General features: G+C 40.3%; 1 protein-coding gene across 1 annotated transcript in view; it reads left to right on the top strand.

The window, feature by feature from the left end:
* GMDS (GDP-mannose 4,6-dehydratase) overlaps positions 1-25,690 on the top strand; it is a 427,638-nt gene that overhangs the window by 183,948 nt on the left and 218,000 nt on the right. Inside the window, exon 7 of the mRNA XM_074576072.1 lies at positions 12,880-13,007. Within this exon, the coding sequence (XP_074432173.1) occupies positions 12,880-13,007 (128 nt within the window). The remainder of the gene's footprint in view (positions 1-12,879; positions 13,008-25,690) is intronic.

Below are 25,690 nucleotides of genomic sequence, written 5' to 3'. Positions count from 1 at the left end.
TCAGCTCTCAGAGAGACATGCCGTTTTGAGGAGGAAACAGCTTAAGGATTTCAGAAGCTCCCTCTGTAAGTGCAGGCAGTTCCCACCTCTGCTGTACACTTCGGTCGAGCAGGGATGAAATGAGACGCGAGGGTCCCGGAATCATCAAAACAATGGAGCTTGTTGGCTCCAACACAGCTGGAGCTGGGAAAGAGATGTCTGTTCCTCCTCTCTGACGTGGCTTTTTCTGTCTCTTTTCCGATCTCCCTGTGAGGCAGACAGAGTGGAGGCAGTAGAGCAGCAGGGAAGAAGAGAGGGTGACAGCGGCTGTCTATTCCAAGTCAGAGGACAATTTTGTAGTGTCCCTTTGCAATCAGAAGAACATTTCTCAACCCTGACATCTGCCAGCCACAGTTCTGCAGCCCCTGGAGAAGCTTATCTTACTGAAGTGCCTTTGTTTTCCCAAGCAGATACGAGAAGGCACTGTCATTTCCAAGATCAGTATTTGAGTGAAGAAATAGGGCAGGATGTTGTTGTAGACACATATACAATTACATTTTCATTTCTAGTACTTCTGGCAGAAGCAGAGAGGATGAGGGAGATATGGTAACAACAGGCAGTTGGTGTCGGCAAGATTTGATTCTGAATCCTACAGTAACTCTGTATCCTACGGTAATTTTCTTGCAGGTCTAACACCCTTAGAAAATATCCCTTAGCAGCTCTAAGACACTTCTGAAATATTCCTTAGCTTTTACAGTCATCATTTGGAAATAGTAAATTCCATAGGTAACCCTTTGGTACTTTATCACTGAAACGGTTGGGGCCCTTACCCAGAAGACTGTGGCCAGAGGAAGTCAGAGATTGAGAGCTGATTCTTCGCCTGCCGCATTCGGGGCCCGTGGGGATGCTCTGGGGAACAAAAGTAGATTTGGCTCCGGCTCAAGGGAGGTCCCTTGTCATGAGATGACATATGAGGGTTATGCATATAAGTTCCAAACCCTCACACTCCCGTACTGTGCAGCATTTCACAGCTGGGAGATAAACAGACTGTAGCTGTTTTAAAATAACAGCTATGTTTTTTCTCCGTTTATCTCTGTTTGCTGGGCTATTAGGTCCCTTTTCTTTATCCCTGCCTTGAGTCATCTTCCAGGTCCGTATGTCCTGTAAATCAGGTATGATGCTTTCTGCCGGATATCACTTATACCCGAAACGCTGGGCAGTGTAAACTTTCTTTTAAAACTCTCATGAATAATTGCCAAAAGGTGGTAGCTACGGTATCCCCAACAAATGCACATTATGAATGGTCCTCTTTTTAAGCCTAGAATTCCTTTAAACATGCCTGTTGGGTTTTGAGTACCTGCAGTTAAATGGTGTTGCTTTTGGCAGGGCTTGGTGAGCAAATGAGGCATAATCTCTCTGATCTCAGCAGTCTGGTCAGCCAGCCATGACATTCTCAGTGTCTTTTCTTTCTACACCCTGTCTGAACAGAGCCATAGCCCAGGCGGCTCTCAGTGGGGTTGCCAAAGATTACCATGTGCAGTGAAGCAGCAGATGGCAGGACAGTGGAAAATATGCAGTCCCAGTCCCTGGGTTCACATGGGGTTCAGGGTTAAATTTCAGCGATTTCCCTCCCTGCTCCTCAAGCCCCTTGATAAACTGCCCTTTGAGAGACGAACTCCTCAGTGCGCATTGGGAAACTATTTAAAGTTCAGTTTTGAAAGTGGGTTCTAGACTGCAGAGGGAAATTTAAGAAGGCTGTGCTCTGTGGCCACAGAAGTTACGGTCTTCCTCACCATCCAAAGACATCAGTGCGGGCACGAGAAATGAGGTAAATATGAAGACATCCTGAAAACTAAGAAGCGGGGGAAAAGGAACATTGCAAACTTGTTTAGCTCAAAAATTGCGTAAGGGCTGACGGAAGGGTGCCTCCACAAACTTAACTCAAACTTGTGCCTGTGTGTTCTGATAAAGCCCTTTTTTGCACTTTTGTTTCCACCCCCCCCACCACCCCCAGACTCCCTCTCCCTTATTCCTTGCGCAGGATGGGGATTTCTCACCTGAATGCCTAAATGTTCATTCTCTGGGGTCAGAGGGCAAGAGAGGAGTTCTTGGACAGCAGGCTTACTTTGCATCCCTTTCAAGGCTGCTCTTCAAGCCTTGCACTGAGAATGATTTTGTGCCTTTTTGTCTCTTCCAGGATACTTCACTGGCATTGTTTCACAAATATCAAGATACTTAACATTCTCAAATTCCTGTAAAATGTTGGCATTTTATCTCCGTTTTTTGAGTGAGAAACTAAGGCATGAAAAATATAAGTCAGCATTGACTGGTTGGTTGGTGTTCAGAATACAACTCCCATCTGTTTGCCTCTGAGTGCTTGGTAGTCAAGCACACAGAAGAATATGGAGCAGCGACTAAATGAGTTGATTTAAGTGACTTTCTAAGCACCTTTTCAGAATGTGCAGAAGCAGCCAGGGTAGTATTCATTTTTTCCATCGCAGCATCAGTCAGACTGAACTGTGAATCCATCATTTCTCTTTCTGCAGTTCTTTATCTCTCCTTAGCTTCGGACTCCATAGGATCCCAGCCTACTGAATTTCTCACAAGACAGTAGTCTCTGCTCTCAGAGCAAGTCTATCCTCTGCACAGGTGACGATCCTATTAGGAAAAAAATTGCCATATGTAATTAATCTAGAGGTGTTTTATGAAACTGTACCATTGTGCTTTCAAAAACAAGACTGGCACACGTAATCCAAACTTTTAACGCTAGAATTTAGAGCTTTCTTCCTGACCATGTACAGAGCGTGTGTATGTGTGTGTTTCTGGGAGCATGCACAGCTACCTATGGGGATATTAAAATTATGCGAAAGGTCCCACTAAAAATACAAAGCCAGGAAATTCAGAATTGGGCTAACTTTCTGTCCTGGTTTCACCCCATTGTGTTCAAGTATTGTAGGCATCTCAGAACAGCAGGTGATCTGACTGCCTCTTCTGTTCCTAGAGGAAGTGTAAACTAACTTAAATGAGAAATATCACAAAAACAGGATAACAATGAATTTCATGAGTCCACAAAGGAAGACATGTTCTTAAAAATACAGATATTAAAACAGTAGTGAGCATGACAAGTTGAACAGTGGTAAATAGACATTTTATCTAGACCCTCTGGTTTTTGCCATTTAACCGTTTTCCAGATGTTTTGTTTTGCATTTTCTTATGCAAAATTTTTGTGGCTATTGGACGTGCTAATGGATGAATGTTTAAGTTTGGAGCCTTCTTTGTAAACTTAAGTATTCTGACTTCAGTGAAACTGCACCAATTTGTCTTGCCAGAAAACTGCGTTCTCTGGGTTTATAGCTCCATATTTATTTTTATTTAATTTGAGTATTAATTACACTAGAGAAACATTATTCCCACATGGAAAGAATGCAAAAGTGGGATTCAATTTCACTGGCAATGTTAGAAAAAGGGAATATTCATTGAAATGTATGTACATTTCAAAAAAGCTGCTGTAATTTTACTGTTTTACTGTGTTCAAGTGATTTTCTCAGTAAATTCAGTGTCCGTTTCTTTGTCTCGGTGCCTTTTTCATTTTAAAGTGAAAATTAGCAACATGCCCAGGGTTTGTCCCAGAGGGGGGGTTTGCTCTCAGCAACGGCTTTTGTGCAACCCCCTGACATATCATTTCTGCCTGTGGGAGAGCTGCCGCTCTGCCTGGTGGCATTTCCAGTTCAGGGTTTGGGTGTGGAAGCCATAGCACCCTTGCTTAACTTCAGGGTCCCCTGAGAGCGATCATGGCCTGCTCTGAAATAAGGACATAACTTTTTATGGGAAGTTTAGGCAACCGGCAGTAACTACAGCTAGGTAAAATAATGTTTTTATTGGCTCTCTGTATACAGGAGGTCAACACAGCTAGGCCAAATATGTCCAAGTCTTTCAGGAGGAGAAGGGACATGCTGTCTTTGTTGGCTTGCACTCTTCCTGGTATATTGTCAGCTCGCCTCTGCCTTTCCCTCCTATCCTCTTCTTTAACTGTTAGGGTTGGGAGTTTACTTTAGGGTTGGGTTTCCCCCCCATAATTACTTTGAAGCTTGTTTCAAGAGGGTTCGTTGTTAAAATACTACATTTGAGGGGTGTTGCTTTAGTTTTATCCAAAATAATGACTTCCCGTCTTGTCCTGTTCTGTCCTCAGAAGCCCCACTTGTCCCTGTGCAGAAGCAGAGCTGGGGAGCTGGGGACTGCCGGGGCAGGCAGGGTGGGCTGCAAGCGCTGTGAGCCAATCTCATACCCCTGGTCGCACGCCAACTTGACCGCACGCCACAGCACGCACTGTGAATGAAGGTCTTTTTGGCTCATCTGTCGGAGCTACGTGTTTAGGTTAGTCTGTTATGAGTCTGAAGGTGTATCTGTAGCTGGAACAATTTGTCCTCGTGCTGGTAATCGCAGTCCATTGCAATTGATGATTTGTACCTTGAATTGTTGGTATCATCACTGGTGTTGGAGATGTACTTCTCACCACATCCTAGCCAAGAATCTAATTACTCATAACACAGAAGATGGAACGAAATGTAGCGCCTTGCGTTTTATGTGCCCAGTTCAAGAACTAGAAAAAATTGTGCTTCCTGTATTTGTAGAAATTGAGATTTCTTTTCCTCCTTACTTCAGCTCTCACTATTCCCCACCTTGTCACTTCTCGATCAGCTCTTTGCCCATGGCTCTTTCCAGCTCCCTGGAGTACAGTTCAACTGTGTTCCAGGACCCCCTCTTGGTGGCTCCAGGACTCCTGTAGCAAAGGGCGGTTTATGAAAATTGAAACACATTTACCAAACGATGTATCGAGGGCTTCCTAAAGAGTGCCTTGAGGACTACCACTGTCACAAAGCTAACCAGAAGAAAGTCCTAAGAGAAAAACAGTTGAGCAACAAAGCTCAAAAGGGAGGTACACGGATTTAGGGACATCTCGAGTTATGCTGTATAAGTGTCAAACCCATCTAGTACTGCTTATTAGTTTGTGTGGGAGGCGAAGTTTCAAATAAGTTACTTGGCTGTAGCTAGACCATTTTTCTCTCTCCAAGAAAATACATCAGCACTGACTCAGCAAAGCTGTGTGCTGCTGCGATTGGTTTTAAAGCTAGCTCTTATTACAGTCTCTTTTGCCTACAGTAGAAGCGAAGGAAAGTTCTTTTTACACCTGACTTGAAGTGAAATAACACGTTTTATACCCAGAAATTTGCACACGAAAAGTTAGCACTTATGTGGGTGCACAGAAAGACACAGACGGCCTGTGCAAAACGTTGATTATACAGCAGCCCACCGCAAGCTGGTGTCCCAGCCACCTGGAGAGGCTGAGAGACCAACCAGACTGAGTCCCTCAGAGGTCAGAAGGTCCAAGAAACTGTATTAGTCAGTCATGTGTCACCAGGTAAGATTAAAAGCCTCGCCTGCTTCATCTCAAGGGAGTGATAGGGTAAAGGCTGAATGTCTCAGCTTGAACCATCAAACAGCACCTTTTTTGATGTGCTACTGGTTGCTGAGAGGATGGAGGAGGGGAAAGACAGGGAGAAAAGGAAGAGGGTGTTAAATTTAAGGGCACAGATGTCTGAACTTTGATAGTTATTTAAGAAGGTAATTTAAAATCTCTGTTTTGTGCAAGTTGCCTTAGACCGCATGATATTTCCATTTTGTGTAAGTGCTGGATTTCCCTTTTGGTTGCGTATGTTTCTTGCTATTGTAGCAACAATTCAGCAAAGCAGGTACTTAACTCCAATTGTTTACACATGCTTAAACAATATAAAGAGTCTGTGCTGATGGGTGAGCATGCTCATGGTTACCCGTAGCGCATACATGCAAGGGCTTGCCTAATTCTGTAACAGCTTAAATGAGAGGTTTAATTCAGTAACATTAGTTGTACAATTTAAAAAACACGGCTTAAATGAGTGTTAACAAATCAGAGTGGCTAAAGGCATTTACCTTTGTTTTAAAATTTAGGGCATATGAACTGCGATTAAGAAATGAAAGTGAATAGTTTGGAGCAAAAGGTTAAGTTTTCTGTAAGCAAAAAGCTGCTCTGTTTATGTAAGTGCCATTAACAGCATAAACTCGGGAACAGAAATAACACTTTTACATATTGTTTTCAGTATTAATGTTTGGTTTTTCCTTTGGCATCTTTGATGCCTCACCTTTTCCTGTTCAGTGCACAGTTCCTGAGGGGAAAATATTTTAATTTAAGAAAAATTATATGGAGGAAATATACTAAAATAGCACTTTTTACCCAGCAGTTATTGCTGGTGTGTCACCCTACCCTTTTAACAAGCCCATATGATAGAGCTGATGTGCATACTTAGTCCTGAATAAGGGGATTTTGAACGTGAAATCTAATAGCTTTGTGTTATGCATTACACATGCAGATTGTCTGCTAATTAAACATCATTTTTTTCACAGTCACTTTAGGGAACTGCTGCTGTGTAGTCATAGAAATCATCCTGTCGTTGTTCTTTGGGAAACCTATATCTGTTTGTATGCAAAACAGTCGTGAAGAGTTTAAAGCCCTGATGACAGATCCCCGGCTGAGGGTTAGCTCCACTGAATCACAGGGGTGCTTGACTGGCTGTGCTGTGACAAATGTCACCTCTGAGTCTCATCCTCTGGTGGTGGTTGGTAGGTCAGTTGCCCTACTTCCGTGCGCCTCTTTTACAGGGTTTACTAGTTGTCCCTCCACATAAGCTTCGTGCTGTCTTTCCACCCACTGGCAAAAAGGAAAGTCTCCCTACTTTTTGCATTCCCTCCCAATTTCTGTACCCTGTCATTGCTCACAAGATTGTCTCTCGCTCTTATTTTCCTCTCAGATTATAAAAATCAATAATTTTTTTTCCCTCTGTGCCTAGTTCACATGCCCTCCTGTTGCTCTCAGCTGTCCAAATGTTCTCCGTGTGCAAGCAGATGTCAGGGGCAGAGGTGCTCTTGCGTTGAAGAGCATCAGCCTCCTCCATTGTGCTGCCCTCCCGCTGCTGATGCTTCCTGCCTCTGGGCACCTTTACCTTTCTGCCTCAGTCTCCTCATTTTTAAAATACAGGTAGTGGTATATTTTTTCCATTACCCGAGGAATTCTATCGAAAAGCATGGTGCAAATGGACAATGGGGCCAGGCAGACTTAGTACATTTTACTTTTGGCATCAGAAAGTTCAAAATATGCATCAATACGGGGAAATAATTCAATTGATATGCCGATTAACAGCTTTGTTAGCAATATTTAAAGGAATTGGTACCGTTTCATTCTATTGAAATCACACATTTTAGAGTAATACCTAATGAGGATCACTTGGTAAGGAGGGACAATTTTATCCTCATGTTATTGCACCATTGCTTTCAAACTGCAGTCTGTGGATTTTATTGTTAGGTAATTATTTCCCAGGAGACTGATGAAGAATAACTTTTAGAAACAAGCCTATTATCAGTAGCTTTATCTTTCCTGCTTAGACATCACGTATCCATTGGAAAACAGCTGGGGGTGTGTAAACTGAAAATGTGGGAAGAACATTGCAAATGTATTAAAAATCTGAGAAACCCACTGTCATAAGGCACTATTACAATTTTAAAGGTCAGACAAAGAGATTGGAAATATTATGATGAAGCAAAGTATTTCCAGCTATGCTGTACAGGGTTAAAGTGTAAGGATTAAAGCACTGTATCTCACGTTTCAGAAAATAAAATTATTTATTGCGCAGGTCAGGAAGGTGTTTTCCGTGCAGTGCATGACTTTACAATGAGTTGCTTATGAATCATATCACCCTTATTTCATATATGTTTCATTTTGCAAAAATCTGATTGTGGACTTTCTGGCAAGCTCATCCAAACGTAGCTGTACTTGCTGTGTAAAAGTTGCAGCATATTAAGAAGAGCTGGGAAGGAAAAAGCCCCTTTTAATGATGATTTTTCCTTTGTTTCCAAGCAGTGATGTTTCTACTTTGTATAACTTGTTGTGAGAAGAACAATTTGTTATTTTAAGTTGAGAGTGGATTCACAATTAAAACGCGTGAGTGTTTAACATCTATGAAGTATCTGCTTTACTGGTTTTACCAAAATGCAGTGCTGTATCAGTTGTTTCAATCATGGTACACTTGAAAGTTCCATTTAAACACAAAATATGGAAGGTGAATTTAAAGATGCATAACTTGATTTTTCATTTGACTTATATTGACATAACACCATTGACTTCAGAATAATTATTATTGGTTTTCATCAGTGTAAGCTAAAGGAGACTCTGGACTTCTTTTCTTAGAAAAAATGGGTGTTGCTTTGTTTTTCAATTTCAGCTTGCTACAAAAATGGAAAAGCTTCTCATAGAATGGAAATGATGAGCAGTGTGGATTTTCAGGCAATCAAAACATTATAATGATCTCACTAAATGTGTCATTTACAACCTATATACGTTAAAAGAAATATGTTCCTTTGGGTTAGTAGAAGCACTGGGTACACAATGTGTTTGAACTTGTTAGGCTTCCACTAGAATCTATGCCAGAACTGTAGAAACCTGGAGGAAAAAAAAAACAACACCCTTTTTCTTGTGCCAGCATCTTTAGAGACAGAAACCTTTTTATCATATTTTATGCAAAATTAAGAAAAGATGTTATGGCAACTTGATAGACTGTGCTAGGACTGCATCTCAGCTGATAGATAAGTGTGGCTGTTAAGTGCGATCAGATTGACTTTTATTGTGTGATATTACTAGGATTAATGATGGATTTTCTTATGCATGAAATGACTACTGTTATACAGGGATAGCAGTCTTACTAAGACCATAGTTTTGTCATCGGTTGAGTTTTGTATGTAGCCTTGAGAGCCTGGAAAATGAGGGGTTTTGAAAAGGAATAGTTACTATAACAGTGGCTCTTAAAGCTGCTTCATCTATTTGGCTGCCTCTTATAAACCACAGATTCTAGAGAAAAAACACCTACTTCAAAGAGCTGGTTTCCTGCTGATACACAAAGGGTGAAACCCCAGTGCTGATAAGAGGAATGGGGTACTGATGCAGAGACACAGATTTGTTTTTTTTCTCGGGGCATCCAGCTTTGGAACTGTAGGTGCCTTGAAAGCGTGCTTCCTAAAGCAATAGTTTTAAACACATGTCCAGCTTTCAAAACTGTATCTGTGCCAGTTGTAGGCAGTGTCCTTCTCAGAGGGATGTGCTACGAGCGGTGTTTTCCACCCTGAGCCAGGTGGTGCAGTGGGCGACAGGCCTGGGCTGGAGAGCTGATGCTGTTGCATTATACCTCTACTATTTCTTTTTGTTGGAGTATTCTTCCTATAGTGGTTTGCTGACAAGTTATGTGTTTTACAGATCAGGTCTCCTTGATGAGGAATCCTTGCTTTAAATTGTATCTAGGAAAAATTGGGTTTGTAAATCAGACCTTATGAATCCTATTGAAATGCTAATGATCTCAGAGGGAGGGCTTGGCTTTTGAAAACAAATCTAAGACAATGCCCAGCGTTGCTGAACCAGCTGTTAACATAATGAAAACGCATGTTTAAGGTCCCTTTTAAAATTTAAAAACTTGTAAGGCACTCCTCAACCAAGCCTGTTTGGAACTACTGAAATGTGCGGACTCACCAAAGCATCCTTTGCAATGTCTGGCCAGAGCTCTGCTGTTGCGGTACAGCAACTCCAGCGCTGTCAGTAGCGATGCAAACCAGAGCATAACTTGGTCCGTCATGTTTCGGGTGTATTTGCTGCATAGGAAACTACGCGAGGCAGTTATCCCAGCGTGCTTGGCCCTACCGAGGGAGCAAGAATGACTCTTCTCTCGGTTACAGTAGGATAGTAAGCTCCCACAACAGTGTCAACCCTCCCACGTTTTGAATGAATCTTCAAATAACTCAAAATATATCATGTGTTTATAGAGTTTTGAACACTCCACATTTGTCCTAGGTGTGAGGAGGGAGGTGTGTTTTACAAAACCCCTCTGAACTGAGGAAGCAGAACAAAGCCAGGAGACAAATGTGGGGCTCTGACCTCGCTCTTCCCTGCCAACCTAAGCTAGTTTCTCTTGCTACCACCAACATATTTCCCTGTGAATTAGTAATGTTAGTAGGATAATAGTGTAGGCCTTATTCAGCAGTGACAGCTGGTGGCATTTTAGCTGCTGCATCATCTTGGTCCGATGAAAATCAACACAAAGGGTGAAGTGATTAACACACCAGCGGCTCTGTTGATGCTCTTACTGGTACTAACTGGCCATTCTATGGAGGAAAATGCTCTTGTAGGTTCAACATTAGCATGTCCTCAATACCTCCTGGGGAAGAAGGAAGCTAACCATTTCTGTGTCTCAAAAGGTACTTCGTATTCAGTTATATAAAGATATCTGTAGCACTCCGCATAGAATTTTAGATAGAATCATTCCTGAGGAAAGAGACGTTATGTCTGCCAAGTTTCAGGCCAAAGCAAGATTTTATAGCCCGATTGCAAACCCCTAGGACAGGGGTTTATAATGGAAATGCTGACATAGCCTTAACTCTTTTGTATGACTCCAGTGGTCATCAGCTTAAATTCTAGTTATGATGTGCATTTAATGACACGGGATCAAGCATATAGTGTAATGGGATATTTTAAGATACTGTGTTTGAAGAGAATCAGTATTTAAACATTATTTACAAACCATATCATTTAAATGCTTCTGAAATGTGCCATTAAGTCCTTGGTTGCATGAAAAAAAAAAAAATCTAATCACATTTCTCAGGATGAACAGTAGCATAGTTTTCTTCCACAGCTTTAATGCTGAGGCACTTCCAAGAAGAAGGTTGGTATTATTTTGTTGAACCCTTACTGGAATATTTCTGGAAAATAAAAGTTTTCATTTTTCACTGTGGTGCTCTTTAATTCTTCATTTCAGCTTTTTGAGGTATATTCTGATTTTGCTTGGAGAAGAACTTTGAAGACTGTTTCTCTCCAGATACCAGTGACTCTGCAAGAAGACAGCAGTCACTAGTATTTGCTCTGTCGTGCTAGACGAATCTGCTTTTTCTTGTGAATTCTCTTTCATGTCTTTCAAGTTAAATTGATAGCGTAAAAGTTCTCTCTCTTACACGCACACACAACGTAATATGCTTTTTTTTCTTTTTATGTTGAGGAAGTGGTTGCTTCAAACTGGAAGCTGACGATCGTTAGTCGTGTAGGTTGACAGTAAAACTTGCTTTAATGAAGATGATGACTAGAACTCTCACTGCTTTTGCTGCAAATGGGAACGTAGCGTTGAAAGCGGCCAGTTTTGCTTGTTATGCAGTTGCAGTCTGGAATATAAAGCCGTATATTTTATCCTAGATAAAGAGCTTCTCCTTCAACTGCAATTTATTGAATAATAATGCTAACTGAAATTATTTCAGTGCAGAAGGTTAGGAAGTTCCAGAGATAATCCTCATAAGTTTGTGCACAAGAAGGACGTGGACCTGTTGGAGCGGATCCAGAGGAGGGCCACGAAGATGATCCGAGGGCTGGAGCACCTCCCACAGGCTGAGATTTGGGGTTGTTCAGCCTGGAGAAGAGAAGGCTCCGGGGAGACCTTATAGCGGCCTTCCAGTACCTGAAGGGGGCCTACAGGAAAGCTGGGGAGGGGCTGTTTGCAAGGGCATGCAGTGACAGGACGGGAGGTAATGGCTTTAAACTAGAGCAGGGTAGGTTTAGATTAAACATTAGGAAGAAGTTCTTTCCACTTTTGGCAGAGTCAAATGACACAAAAAGGTACTGTAGTTCTCTTGACTTTACAGGAAAAATTAGTAGTCTGAAAAAGACACTTCATGTTATTTAATAATTTTGGTTTTTTGACAGGAAACAGATAATATTGAGATGCATATCTCAAGAGCAGTTCCATAATGAAAAACCTACATATATGCATTGAATGTACAAGCTGCACTACTTAGGACTTTTGAAATTTGCTAAGAGCATTTTACAAGTGCAGTCATTTTCACTAACTTTCCTGCTTTCCATTTGGATGAAGTATCATCTGTCACCACTCAATCATTTTTTTTTTAGCTATTAAAAAGGCATGTAATTTTAATTTTTGTGGCCCATTAGTGTGCAAATGCCATTGGGCTTGTTTAGCCAGAACTCATGGTCTAAATTCAAATCCCTTTGCTTTTGAGGAGACTGTTGACCACATTTTTGAAACGCAGCCGTCATAATCTAAAAATCAAGATATGAAAATAACTAGAAACAAATATTATTTAAAGCAACTCTACAGGGAGCAGAAATGGGAATGCAAATTTTCCAAAGCAATACTGTGAACAAAATACAGAAATATGATAAAATAAGGTACAGCCTTCAACTGATGAAGTTGAAATCACAATTTCATGATCTCACTGAACCTGGGGGACAAAGAATCCCAAATAACTAGAAAAGCAGAACACATTTAACCATTACAGTCCTTTGGAGAATATGTAGTATTTGGATAGTCTCTTTTTTATTATTATTAATAAACTAATTTATTTAGATGTATGCATTCCTTAAAAAACAAAAATTAAAAAGGAAAAAAGAAACAGCGACAAAAAACTTGAGGGTGGTCTAAGATGTCTGTCTTCTTTATGTAACCTTTTGCATTTTGTGTTTAAGAACTGACATTCCAAGTGATTTTCTTTGGCTTTATGCCTGGACTTGAATACTGAGGCAGCAAATTAGGAATGCTTAAGAAGTCCCACAAAGAAAGATGTTTGCTGCGGAAGTGCAGCTTAACGTGACACTTGCACTGGAAACTTCTTAGCCTACTAAAACAATAAAAGACGGCATGGGTCTAGGTGGTGTGAGGGGAGTGAATGAAGGCTGAAAGTAGCAAGTGCTGAGCTATACAAGGTGGTTCTTATGGCCATATCATCTGCCACTGTGGCTATGCTGAATGCTGCCTTTTATTTCTATTCCAGGGGCTAACTTTGTTACTCGAAAAATTAGCCGATCGGTAGCAAAGATTCACCTTGGACAGCTGGATTGTTTCAGCCTGGGCAATCTGGATGCTAAGAGAGACTGGGGCCATGCCAGGGACTACGTTGAGGTAAGCTGTGGACCACGTGCCTTTTTCTGAATCATCTTTGTGGTGGGGATAATGCTTATTGCTGTAACTTCAGGTCATAGTCCACGGAGGGCTATCTCAGGATGGTTTTGCCTATTGAGGCCTGTTAACTTTATCTTGCTCTTGATTTCAGACTCGGGAATTTAGTAACACAGCAGTCTACCCCAGGCGTGACCTGAACAGAAAAATAAATCTTTGGGTTTACATTCCTTGACTGGATTCCTTGGGGGAGGGGGCTGACTATAAAGTGCATCTGTTTTAGAGAATTTCTCCTATCGTTTTGACAAATTTTAAGATTGCAGCAAGATGCAGTATGACCTGAAGTCAAAGATCCTGCTGGAGGTTGGTGGCCTTTATTATAACGAGGCAAGAATGATGTATATATTAATGATCAAAGGTCTAGCTGGTTATGCATCAGACAGAAGCATCAGAACATAGTTGCGATGGCAGGTATTGCAGCACATGTGCCTGCATCTAGTGTTTGAAATGTTTTCGTAGTCAGGATTTGTTTCTAATTTTATTCTATGCATCTACTTAAGCAGATAAACAAACAATACCCCTGTATTGTATTACAAGGAGACATGAATGACCATGTAGGAAATATTGTCTTTTCCCCAGGGGACTTTTGTCCCCATTTTGGTGCTTAAAGATTTCCTGTGGTCATTGGACTATTTCTGTCTTTTAATAATTCCTTGCTGGGAAACCGGATTTGGCTGCACCATTCATTGATGTAGTTTAAAAAGATGACGACTGTTTGTTTTGTTTTTCTATATTACAAAGTAAGAAGTAGGAAAAAGTCTGATTTGGGACCTTTATCGTAAATTGAGATTTAAAAGGTAAAATAAAAGCGAGCTCTCCAATCTTGTTTATGGTCAAAAAGAAACAGAAAGAAAACAAAATCATAATACCACAATATAAACTTTCATTCTGGTTGATATTAAAAAAGTAAACAGCCGTATCCCCTTGGCATTGAAAGGGTTACATCAAGTAAGCAAAGAAGGTGATTTTTCACAGCTGGCTATAAATAAAGTTGGCTTTTGGTTCGGTGCTGAATTTGCCTGTAAGGTGGTAAGGGCACTGTGAATGTCAGGACTATGCTTCCGTGACTATTGTTTTATATCTGTGGCTACATTAGTTGAAGCAGTTAATCCAGTAAATGATCCCAAGCATCTTTTTAATGGATAAAACTGTAGTCAAGAGCGTTCATAAAGTCAGTTACCGAGTCTCAACTGAAAGGAAGTAAAAGATAAGCCAAAGGAAATGTTCAATTGCATGAACATAATGAGCATAATTTGCTAGCAGGCATTAGATATTCCATAAATACTTTGGCTATCTCATTCCAAGACAACTTGCACCGGATCATAAATTGTGGGATGCATTCTGATGTCTTCTTCCATAAGGGAAATCCAGAATAACCCTCTTGTGCCTAGTGGGTCAGACCGTTGTCCTGTGTTCAAACCTTTAAAAACAAAAAGGAAATGAGAACAAGTCTACCCAGAAGAATGACTAGCTTTCAAGGCCTTTGGCCTCCAGAAGGAATGTAGTTGTCCGAGGTCTACAGCACGAACACATGTTTGTTGTGTAAGTAGCATTCCAGACCTTTCAGCTACACATTTTGGGCCTGTCCCAAAACCTTCTGGAAAGAATTCCTCACTAAAATATAGTACATCTTGAGTATTTCTCTTCCCAGAGAGGTACCCCTTTGGATAATGGGAGAGTTATTATCAATTCTCTAATTCCCTGAATATCGTGGAAATGTGGTTACAGGCAGCCTTCTAATGGCTAAAAAAGAGAGTAACTTTAAACTGGAAATAAACAATTATTTGAGGCTTTAATGGACTGGAAAGTAGGGCTTAGAGATTTAACGTTGTTCAAATAAATACATAGTATGTTAGAAAGCATGATCGTATTTACAAGCATTTGGGGAGCTTCCTTAAGCATATGGCTGAACACATAGGGATATATCTTATCCTCTCCATATGTACTTTTAAATCCCATTGATATTAATACAAGTAACACATGTGCGTATAGACTAGACCATGTACTGTGTTTTCTTTCTCCTTATTTCCTTATTAGGGATAATAATAAAACCATAAATACATTCCCTTTTGTTGATTTATAAAACATTATGGGTCAATTCCTGATCTCATGAAAGTTGATGACCAAACTCCCATTGACTTGGTGGAGAGATCGTATCCTGTATGTATTGGAGTGGAGAACTTCTGGTGGTTACACAGCACAAGCAGAAGTCAGGACTCTTGAGTTTTGATCACAGACATTCATCCGACTGCCACTGTGATTTTGGGCAAACACTTCTGTATACAGTAAAGCATGGAAGCACGTGCCTGCATGGAAGCATGTAGGTGCCCACCAAGGGATGGGCTGCCAGCGTGCTCAGTGTTAGGCTGTGGGTTGAGGTCAGCTTTAGTAGAGCAGGTGATTCAGAAGTTTAAACGTAGGTTCATATCAGGGGACAATAGTTGGAATATGAGTTTGATTAGGTTTTTGAGCTGGGACTTGAACTGCCACGTGCAGAAAATGAAAATCAGGTACAGCGGCATCGTGCTGGTGAATGAAAATCAGGAAGTCTAACTCACTAGAAAGAAAGGTTTCCATTCACTGTTTGAAGAGAACAAAATATAAATAAGGAGGCAGTGAAATTTTTTTTTTTTTGGGGGGGGGGAGATTATTAGTTTTATCCTAAAAGTATATTAGTAACTCTTAAGATTTTTGCAGAAATTGCTGCTGCCTCTTACTCCCCCTTTCTCTATTTTCACTCTACTCTGATCCAGCACAAGTCTCATGGGGTAGTATTAGAGACGACGATCAATGCCACTGAGTGGGAAGAGGAAAAACAATATATCAGCACTATTGATATATGAATCTTCTGTGCACTGTTTTGTTTTGGGAGGGTAATGTACACCTTTTCTTTGTTGCAGAAAGTTCTAGTAAGCCATCTGCTAGGTATTTTCAAATATTAGTACAATAGCAAGCCTTAACAGTCTGACTCATTTCTATGCCATTTATAAAACACAAGGCATCATACGAATTTCCTCAGTCACTCACTCAAGAGCCTTATTTGAAATCAATATAGATTCTCAGAAACATTTAACTTGGACCATTAAAAAATACCTATCAATCCATCACTAATTGTTTGTTTTTTTAATTTCCTACTTGCTAAATATGGTAACTGAAGTCGTGAAGGTAACGTGCAACTGAAACCTTAAAGTGTTGCTCTTGGGGATGTAGCAGACACACTTATTTGTAAAGATGTAAAGAGAAAGCCAACAGATAGAACATAGTCATGTTGGAAAGTGGCTCTGGGAAAAGACCAAGTTTGTATTAGAGTTCGACAGCTGAGGCTTTTTCTTCCTTTCCTTCAGTTTCTTCTTTATCACCCACTGACGTTCAGGTTGCCTTCTGCAGTTGCACTGCCCACACCTCAGTGCTGTGCACAGAGCAGAAATACTGCACTGATGAATGCTGTGGAAAAGCCTATCAATATATATCTTACAAAAGTAAAAGAACAGGTCGAAGGTAACAGTTTTAATAGTCTTTAAATATTCGTACAGATCAGAAATATTTTCTTTTGCCTTCAATAGAAATCCAGCAGTATTTCAAGCAATAATTACAGAGGACTCATAAGTGGGTCATAATTGGCTCCAATTAAATTAATCACAGGTCTAGTTAAATGCTTAACATTGAGCGTGTGCCTGAATTCATGGTGAAATCAGTGACCATTTGATATTCTAAATGTATGGCAATCAGCTTCCATTAATTTATATTTAAATAATGTAAAAACACCAAAGCAAAAAAATAACAGTTTATAAATAATAGAGTAAATTATTGTACAATCCAGCCAAGCACATTAAGAAACTGTTTAGAGAGAGGCTTTCCATCTTTTTTTTGTTTTTCAGTTGATACTGGTACTGATTCATACTTTACTTTGTAATTAAAATGCATAAGAAAATGCAGTCATTTTTATTGTCTTAAACTATTCTGTGCATGTTGAAATTGAGATAGTAAAATCTAATCTACAGTGACGTCTTCTGCGTTTAAATCTCCAGTCAGCATCACCTGGTCTTTTATTCACGACTCTTCTGTTCACCGTTCTAATAGGTAGAGGCTGACCCTCAGAGACAGCTGCTACCATTTCTGTTGTGGGAAATCCCTTCTTGTATGTTTGTGTGTACGTTTAAATATAAATAATTCTGTCTGGCAAGAGTTTTTAAAATTTTACTTTACTCTTGTACATCAGAAAAGGATTCAGCCAGGGAGACTGTTGGCCAAGGCATTTCTGGTTCTGTTTTCTTGTTTTCTTGGAGTGTTAAGGATGTATCATCTTTTTGAGATACGTTTTACCTTAGTCTGATGAGACTTGAAGTTTTTTCTGACACGTCCTTTCATCAGCCCAGCAGAATACTTGTTTGTGAGAGTCTTGCTTTGTTGAGGATTGTTGGTTATAAAAGGAAAGTCAGTTATATCTGTCTGTGCATCAATACCTCATGTAGTTAGGAGATTGGCTAATGAACTTAAAGCATGCTTTTAAGTGAGGGTTATTACCCTTCTGTTATGGACTGAAATGAAAAATGTTTTTCCTTCTTTACTGCTTAGTTTTTATGATCAAAGTTGATCACTTCTAACAAAAGTTAAATAATTTTAAACCCTCAATGTTGCACTTCTTTGAGTGTAAGCGTAAAGATTTTTGAGCCATCCAGATATTCAAGAGTATTTTATCTATTTCCAATAGAACTTTTTCTTTCCATCAGCTTGCTTGAGCTTGGATAATTATTGGCTCTATTAAGCCAAATTGGTATTAAAATTATATCCAATCTGCTCTGACTGATGTCACGATCAACTGAACTGATTATCTTATTGCTGCCATCTAGGTGAAGTAATTGTGAGAGCAGCAGGGCATGTATGAACCTTTAGTAGAAAAGTTTGGTGGACTGTGCTCCATTGTCTGGCACAACTACTGAACATTCATAAAAGTCTTGACAGGTATTTGCTGAAGCAGTATCTTTTCTAGAAGTGTGTGTATCGGAGACAATGACTGTCCCACCTTAGTTTCTTTCTGATAGTTTGAAAATCTGTTGTCCTTTTCGTAAGATGTCGAAGTAAGCCAGCCTCGTGCTGAAATGCTTTTTGAGAAGGCAGTACCTTCCCACAGGAAGTACACACTTACCAATGTCAGAATATTCTTCGATTTCCTCATGTAAATACTTTGGACATGTGGAGGTGTGATGTGTCCAGGGTAAAGGAAGTCACAGTTGACCATGATACAATTCTCAGGTTACGGCACAGCCAATGTAAGTGGCCACAGCACTGATAACGGGGCTCAAACAAAAGATGGCAAATTGCTTTGTGAAGTTCACTCAGCACTGACCCACAGGCACTGGCATTTGCAAAAGAGCCACTTCGTCGTGACACAACAAGAGTGCTGGAACAGCAGGTCCAAGGAGAAGTAGAGTGACTTCCCTCTGGTTGAGTGTACAGGGAAAAGACACAGGGAAGTGGATTACCGGAGTAAATTCATGATGCCACTGATTTAGTGAATTATTTGCACACGTTGCCCCTCAACTGAAATGTTCCAACCCTACAAAAGTGTTCAAGTCTTGACATGAGGTGGTAGATGCTGTCACTGACCACAAAGCAGGCATCTCCCCATCATGTCTCTCATGCAGAATCAAAATAGGGTGCTGTAAGACCCCAGACCCCATTGTGATGTCTCCCTCTCTGTTGCTGTCCAGGTGGGCTCCATCAGGCTCCCTTGGCTCAGTAGGGTACCCGTGGTCCATCCCACTTCACTTCTGGCTTCAGAAACCACTCTTTTAACTCTCTAGTTTTAGTTAAGAACTTTGGAGTTGAAATGAAGACTTGGAACGTTTCCTCCAAGGCTGTTTCTGAGCAGTACCAAAATGAAATCTTAAAAGTGATAAGCATGTAGTGAAGCTCTTCTCAATGTTCTGTGTTGTCCCATGCAAGCAGAGAAAATGTTGGTATTTAAATAATGATGCTTTCTTTCAGATAGAGCACGAGTTTATAGCAGCAAAATGTAGGTGTAATTCTCAAACGTCTTCTTTCAGATTTTGAAAATATGGGCAAACCTTCCCTTATGAAGAGAGAACATGTTTTAGAACAACCATGATAGTAAAAGTTTTTCTTTTTTAATGCCAAATAAAAGCTTACATTTTTGTAAGCTCTCACAATAGGAGAGCTTATAATACATTTCTTTCATTGCATGTAGTTTAGATTAGACTTCTTGACTATTAGAAATAGTTGCAATTCTCAGCAGAGTAATGCAGTATCATCTTAATTTCACTCATGTAGATGGTGTCTGCATTAAAGAAAAGCAAAACCAAGTTCTTCATGGTTTTTAGTTATAAACCTCCTGAAGTGTTGAAGAGTGTAAATAATGTGATTCTAAACAACTGCAGCAGTATAAGTAGGAAAATTCCAACATGCTTTAAACACATGCACACACACACCCCACCTGTGTGTATATATGTGTGCGTGCGTGTATACATGTTTCTGTTTGTGCATGGATGATTTTGAGGAAATTCTTTTCAATTTCATGTATTTTAAGAGGTGCATGCCTGTGCTATTTTCTCTTTAAGTTTGGTATGACTGTTAATAATAAGAGATTGAACAAGAAAGAGCATGGTTGCAGTAGACATGAATGTTCTCCATATTTAAAACATAAAAATGCGGAAAGAAAAGGGTTTTAATTACAATACGTAGGTGTTCTGTCTAATGCACATCATATGGTATTGATTTCCAGCAGCAGTGCCTACTGTAAGTGTTGCTCTTAGACCTTTTCCTTTCAGAAAACCATTCTGATCTATTTCAGAACTACAGCACCATTTCCCCCTTTTTATTTTCTTGCAACCATTTTTATGTGAGGGAAATATAATTGTGAAAAATCTTTTTTTCTTATTTACATAAGTTTTCCTTTAGCTTTCTTTTTCACCACTTCTGTGTTTGACCTATTAATGTTTTTAGGCTTTACAAAGCCAAAAAAAGTGCTTTCCTCAGCAAAACCATCTGGTTTAGTTTCCTGTGCCTCAACAATGATATGTGTATTATTATCAAGGCCACCCCGGTGGTTTTCTAAGTGGTCTTGTTACGGCGGTGGTCTTACAATTCAATTGGAGTGATGGAAAGGTTAGACTAAGGCTTCTTTCAAGTATAAGGTTTCTAGATTGATAAATTATGTATTGTTGTCATATTTTTGAGACTGACCTACTATGCCATTGTAGCTTGAAAACACTATCTCTTCAAATAACACAACTACAGGAGTCCTCCTGAAAAATTCTGCTTTTGTAGTATGTTCTCCTTGTAGGATACCAAATTAAGGCGCTTTTCAGAACTTTAAATGCATGCTGTGTTCCTATGATTTTAATTTTCTGCTCTGTCTGGCAATGTGTGGAAAAACAAGTAAAATTATGACAGGGTCTTTAGGTGTTTAGGAGCTTTACTTATACTTTTGATAGGGTAGAAGAAAACATACGGATGCCAGCAGAGAGACTGTATAATGCAATACGTAAACTGTCATTGCAGTACCACGTCGGTGCGTGCTGGAGGACAATGTTTACTCATTAGCAGGTGGCAATGTAACACCAGGGTGAAAACAAACGAGACTTTTTATAAGAAGGTCTGTCCCACCTTCCAGTCAGTCTAGTGGTGGTTTTAACTTGGGGCAACTGCAGGTGAGACTGTGGGAAAGAGCTGAATCTCCCGAGGGAGATGGGGTTGCCTGCACCCAGGGAGCGAGGACACCAGGGAGCCTGCTTGAGGCTGCAGCTGCGCCTGGAGGGAAACCACTGCCCCATCACGGGATGGAGCGTGTTCACTGTAAAGTGAATCTTCACAAAATTTAACAGCAAAGGTCTTACAAGTTTCTCCTCATTGTATATAAACCCATGATTTTCTTAAAACTTTTTTTTTTTTTTCTGTTTTAGTCCACACAAAGTTTATGAATTGGGCAAGTTCAGGACACATTTGATGGAAATGTTCTCATAAACATTCTCTAACCCTCTGCCCGCATAATTTCAAATACTTACCATACAACAAGGAAACCCTGAGTTCGTGGAAAAAAAATAATTGAGATTTATGGGACAGTTAATACAAATGAAATGTATTCTTTAATCAGCTGAATCATATCAATTGACACTTTTCCTTCCTTTCTTTGGTCTCTTTTCTATCATGAGACGGGGTAAAAGAAAAAAAAAAAAGGAAAAAACCTGAAAACCCAACCAGGTGTGTCCACCTTTGAACTCAGAAATTTTTTATTCAGTCAGATGGTATTTGGCAACATTTTAAAGAACGGGAAGCAGCATCTTTTATTGGTAAATGTTAGGCAACATTAATAACAGGTACTGCTACCAACCCCACCTGTAATAACCCAGATAGATAGTTTCTTTTTATTAACTAATCTATGGTTTACAGATTTATTTGAATCTTAGAGTCATGCACCACATTCTGAGAAAGCTGTATAGCATAGTTGGTTTTAATTTTAATAAGGGGGGAAAAAATCTCTTAAAACAGACCATTAAAATTTAATGAGGACATTTTTAAAACCCCATAATGGTTCAATTTACACTGGAAGTCAAAAATAGTTAATGGTGGTGTTATGTCTGTGTGGTAACATCCTCACTACGCGGTAATTGTTTTCATTTGAGTTGAAGCCAGTAAAACATCATGGGCAGTGCATTCCCAGAACCAAAGTTTTTAGCCCTCCAAGAATTTCAGGTCATTCCACTGAAAGAAGAAATATTTCAGAGGATAAATTAAAATGTCAGGGCTCACTTTTATTGTACTCTAGCTGTTAATATTCTGTGTATTATTAAGAAGACTGGTTATCAGCAGAGTGACTGTTCTTGCCTGATCTGGGTATGGAAAAAAAATACGATTTTTTTGTTTGTTTGAGTGGGAAACATTCCCCAAACCCACAGGGTGCACTTAATATGCCACTTTTAGTTTTAGCAGAAATACTTGAATTTTAGCTGTAGGTGTTTTTGGATGAAGCCTTGACCTAACAACCAACATTAATGGTCCAAAGATAGAGCAGCTGAACTTTCCAGTTGGCCTTCTTTGGCCGGCATTAAGTTTCCCCCGGGGACGGTTGACTTGGTTACCAGGTTAAGTATGTGAAGAAAGCTTATTGCTGTCATGTGCTTGACTCCTCTCTCCCTTCCTCTCAAAAACTGTGTGATTTCTGTAACAAGAGCAATTGTTTGTTTCCTCGGGAGTATGAGGAGCGTTACATTTGTAAGGTAGGTGAGTGACGTTGGCATTTTCTTTTTCCCTGTCCCCAGTTAGCTCAGCAGTGGGGTTGGGATGGATTTGCCTGCAGCCATGGAAAAGGAGAATGAAGTAAACTGTGGATCCATGACAACATCTTGTGTCTGCAGCTTACGTGAGGTCTGCGCAAAACAGCTGGTGGTTCCCTCAAACCCTCCTAGTTCGTCCTCCTCCGTGCAGGTGGAGGCTGACAGGTGCAGGGGCGCCCAGCGGCTTTCCTCCCCCCAGGCCCTGCTGGTGCACAGGGCAGCTCCTGGTGCCAGGCAGATTGGTGGCCATTCCATTGCTTCTAGTGAAATCAGGATTTTGGTGGTGTTTCTTAAGCGAGTGGGCCCATGTATCTGCTTTCTGCTTTTCTGTTGTGCAGCGGGATTAAAGGATCTTTGGCATTGGATTTGAGGAAGCAAAAGCAGGGGATCCCAAACTATTTATATGAAATGTTGCCTGTCTGCAAGGGCAAATTATTTGTAGAGCTGAGTGCAGCCTAGGCACATTGTGCCTAGCCTCGTCTCTCTTGCGCAATAGCATGAGACAAGCGGGGCAAACTCAACCATTCGAAACCTCAAAGAACCATGATCTCCTGCTAGGAGCCCCTGCTGTGAGCCATTCCCTGAACTGCTGGGTCCATAGGAGCGTTGGGAATGTTCAGACTGACTTCTTGTTGCACCAATGTTACTTACACTCGTGCTGTTCTTCTATTAAATGTCATGAAAATATGTTTACTCTCTAGCTTTTAATAACAAGCTTTGTAGTTTTTAGAAGCTGATATTTCTAGTGCAAGTTGTGTGTTGTTATTTCTTGATCTGCAAATGGCAAATGGGTTTGAAATTATTATTTTTTTTTAATATCAAAAGAGGTTTTCTTTCTTCCAAGTGCACTTTACAGATTTCTTTAAGGAGTGGTAAATTGCATTTGTAGATCATTTACTCCTAGTTCTGCCTTAACCTCTAACAAGTGAGATATTACTCTGTATTGTAACTGTTTATCAAGGCAACCCTAATGCTATAATACCAGGCACACATGTTACTCTTGACATAACGAAAAGTTGGTACAAATGATACAATCTTGCTGCACTGTGCCTTATTTTACAAGAAAAAGTAATGCTTTGTGTTGCTAATGCAGTATTTTTTCCTTATGCAATACAGGCATATTTCCCCCCTCAATATTAATTTATTACACTGCGTTTATTTCCAGACAAATCTTACTTTTCTGTATCTGGTGGGAATTTCTGTCTTCCTCCGAGGTGTTTTAAATTCAGCAAGCATCAGGTTTTTAATATATCGTATTTATTTTAAAGGGGAAATAATTGACAAGGGAAAAATATTTTAAGTAAACCCTTTTCATTTTATTTCCAGTGTTGTTACTGATATCCAAGGTAGATATATATTAAAAGTACTGCCAGTTTAAAAGTGTTCATCTCCCAGGTTACACGCAGATCTGGGGTTATTGGCATGAGATAGGATGGTCTGTAGGCTACGTGACAGATGTACATCAAGAAAAGACAGGTCTGTCTCCTGACAAGGGAAAGCCCAAAAGGCACTCGGCTGCTGCTGGGCACTGTGCCTCTTACCACCGTAATCTCCTAGTTGTCAGCAGCCGTGCTCTTGAACCCCCGTGCTGAGAGGAGTTTGTGTTTGAAGGGGCATATTCAGGGCATATTCCGTGCGGTCAGGGGATCAACACTGCTCCTATTTGTGCATGTTCTGTGTATACGTTTCTTTGATGTCTTACTCCAGCCCATAATACCTTATAAACCAGTTCTGGTGACTCCTGTGCCATAATCATGGCATGCACCACTGGAATGTGGCTTTCTGAATCGGTAGTACCGGTGGCAGAAATGATACTGGTTTGCAAGGAGGAGCCTGCTGTGGATCAGGACGCAGCTGTGCTCTGCTTTCCAGGGATGCCAAGCTGGAGCACGAAGGAGCTCGCCTTCTGAGGTGCTTTCCCAGGCTAGCTGTACTATCTGCTGCCTCATCTCTAGGAGAATAGTTTGGGTTTTTTTCTTTTTAAAGTAATTCAAGAGCAGGTGAGTAGCAGTTTAGAACTGGTGTTGGTTGGAGGCTTGTGCAAGTTCTTATGGCCTCAGCGCACTTAACGTAACACTTCATATCATGTATAGCTTTTTAGTGGAGTCTTACAAATATGGGTGCTAAGAAAACATTTTTCAAAATACTCTCTCTGATCCTGATAGCAATAAATGCATGAAGTGCGCAAGCCCCAAGAGCACTGGAGGGCGGTGCACTCCCTCCCTGCTCTCCTGGCAAGCCTGAGGACCGAGCAGGCTGCAAACCAACTGCAGGAACTGGTTTGGAGTGAGATCTTGTTCTAATAATATGATTATTGACTTCGGTGGGACTTGACTTCATCCATTGCGTCTTACATTTATGCAGGGGGAGGTGGAGGCTGGCAGGAGAGAAAGAGGCTCTGTGCCGGCACAGAGTTACTCAGTACACCTGCGATAGGGACAGCCACAATTTGGCTCTAAAAATGACCTCAGGAGACATTAAAATTCCATTTAACGCGTTACCAATATAAACAGGAAGCGTAATAAAGAGTTTTCACCTGGCCCACTCTGTGCCAGTTTTTAGCCTCAAGTACGACAGAATGATGAAATTCGTGCACAACTGCCCACTCCTTGTAATTAAGTAAATTAGACTTTCCTCAAAGAAGGCTTTTTTGTTGCTGATTTTCATAAGGTCAGATCTAAAGAAGGGCAGTGTAAAAACAACAGGCACGTGTGTAAAAGTGTAGCTGGCGGAATAACAAGCTTGAGTAAAAAGTCCACCCAAAAAGAAAGTAAATTAATCATCATTGTTACCACATTCATTTTAAAGTGATTACAGAAAATAGTGTTAAATAATAGCAGAATCATGCACGCTTGACATTTACCTTTAAAATACACTATGTGGTAAAGAAAAACAAGCGTCCGTTCCCTTGGTTTAATTTATTCATACGAGGTTTCTAAACAAGTTGCGTAGCAAAATTGCATGTTGATGATAAGCATTTAGTTGCACTGATTTGTAGCAGGCTGAACATGTAAATACAATGTGTCATAAATACTTCAAGTCAGGGAAAAAATTCCAAATTCTGAAAACACTATCTTAACACTGTCTCAAATAGTTTTTTACGTTCTGGAGTTGCATGTAAAACAGTTGACTAGGCAAGCTGATAGTTTTATTAGTAGTATCTTAAAGGGATCCTTTTTGCCTAGATACGGGCTTTCGCTGGGATGCTGGTTCATATGAAGTTTCTTTCACTGAAATAGCCTACTACCTTGTCACTGCAAATACCAGCTGTGTTGGTATTAGAAAGTACTACTGGAGCTTACAGTGTTACTACATTTTCTTCAGAGGAAAAAT

The sequence above is a fragment of the Larus michahellis genome, chromosome 2, assembly GCF_964199755.1.
Source record: "Larus michahellis chromosome 2, bLarMic1.1, whole genome shotgun sequence".
NCBI classification, from domain to species: Eukaryota; Metazoa; Chordata; class Aves; order Charadriiformes; family Laridae; genus Larus; species Larus michahellis.
This window is presented reverse-complemented; position numbering and strand designations above follow the sequence as displayed.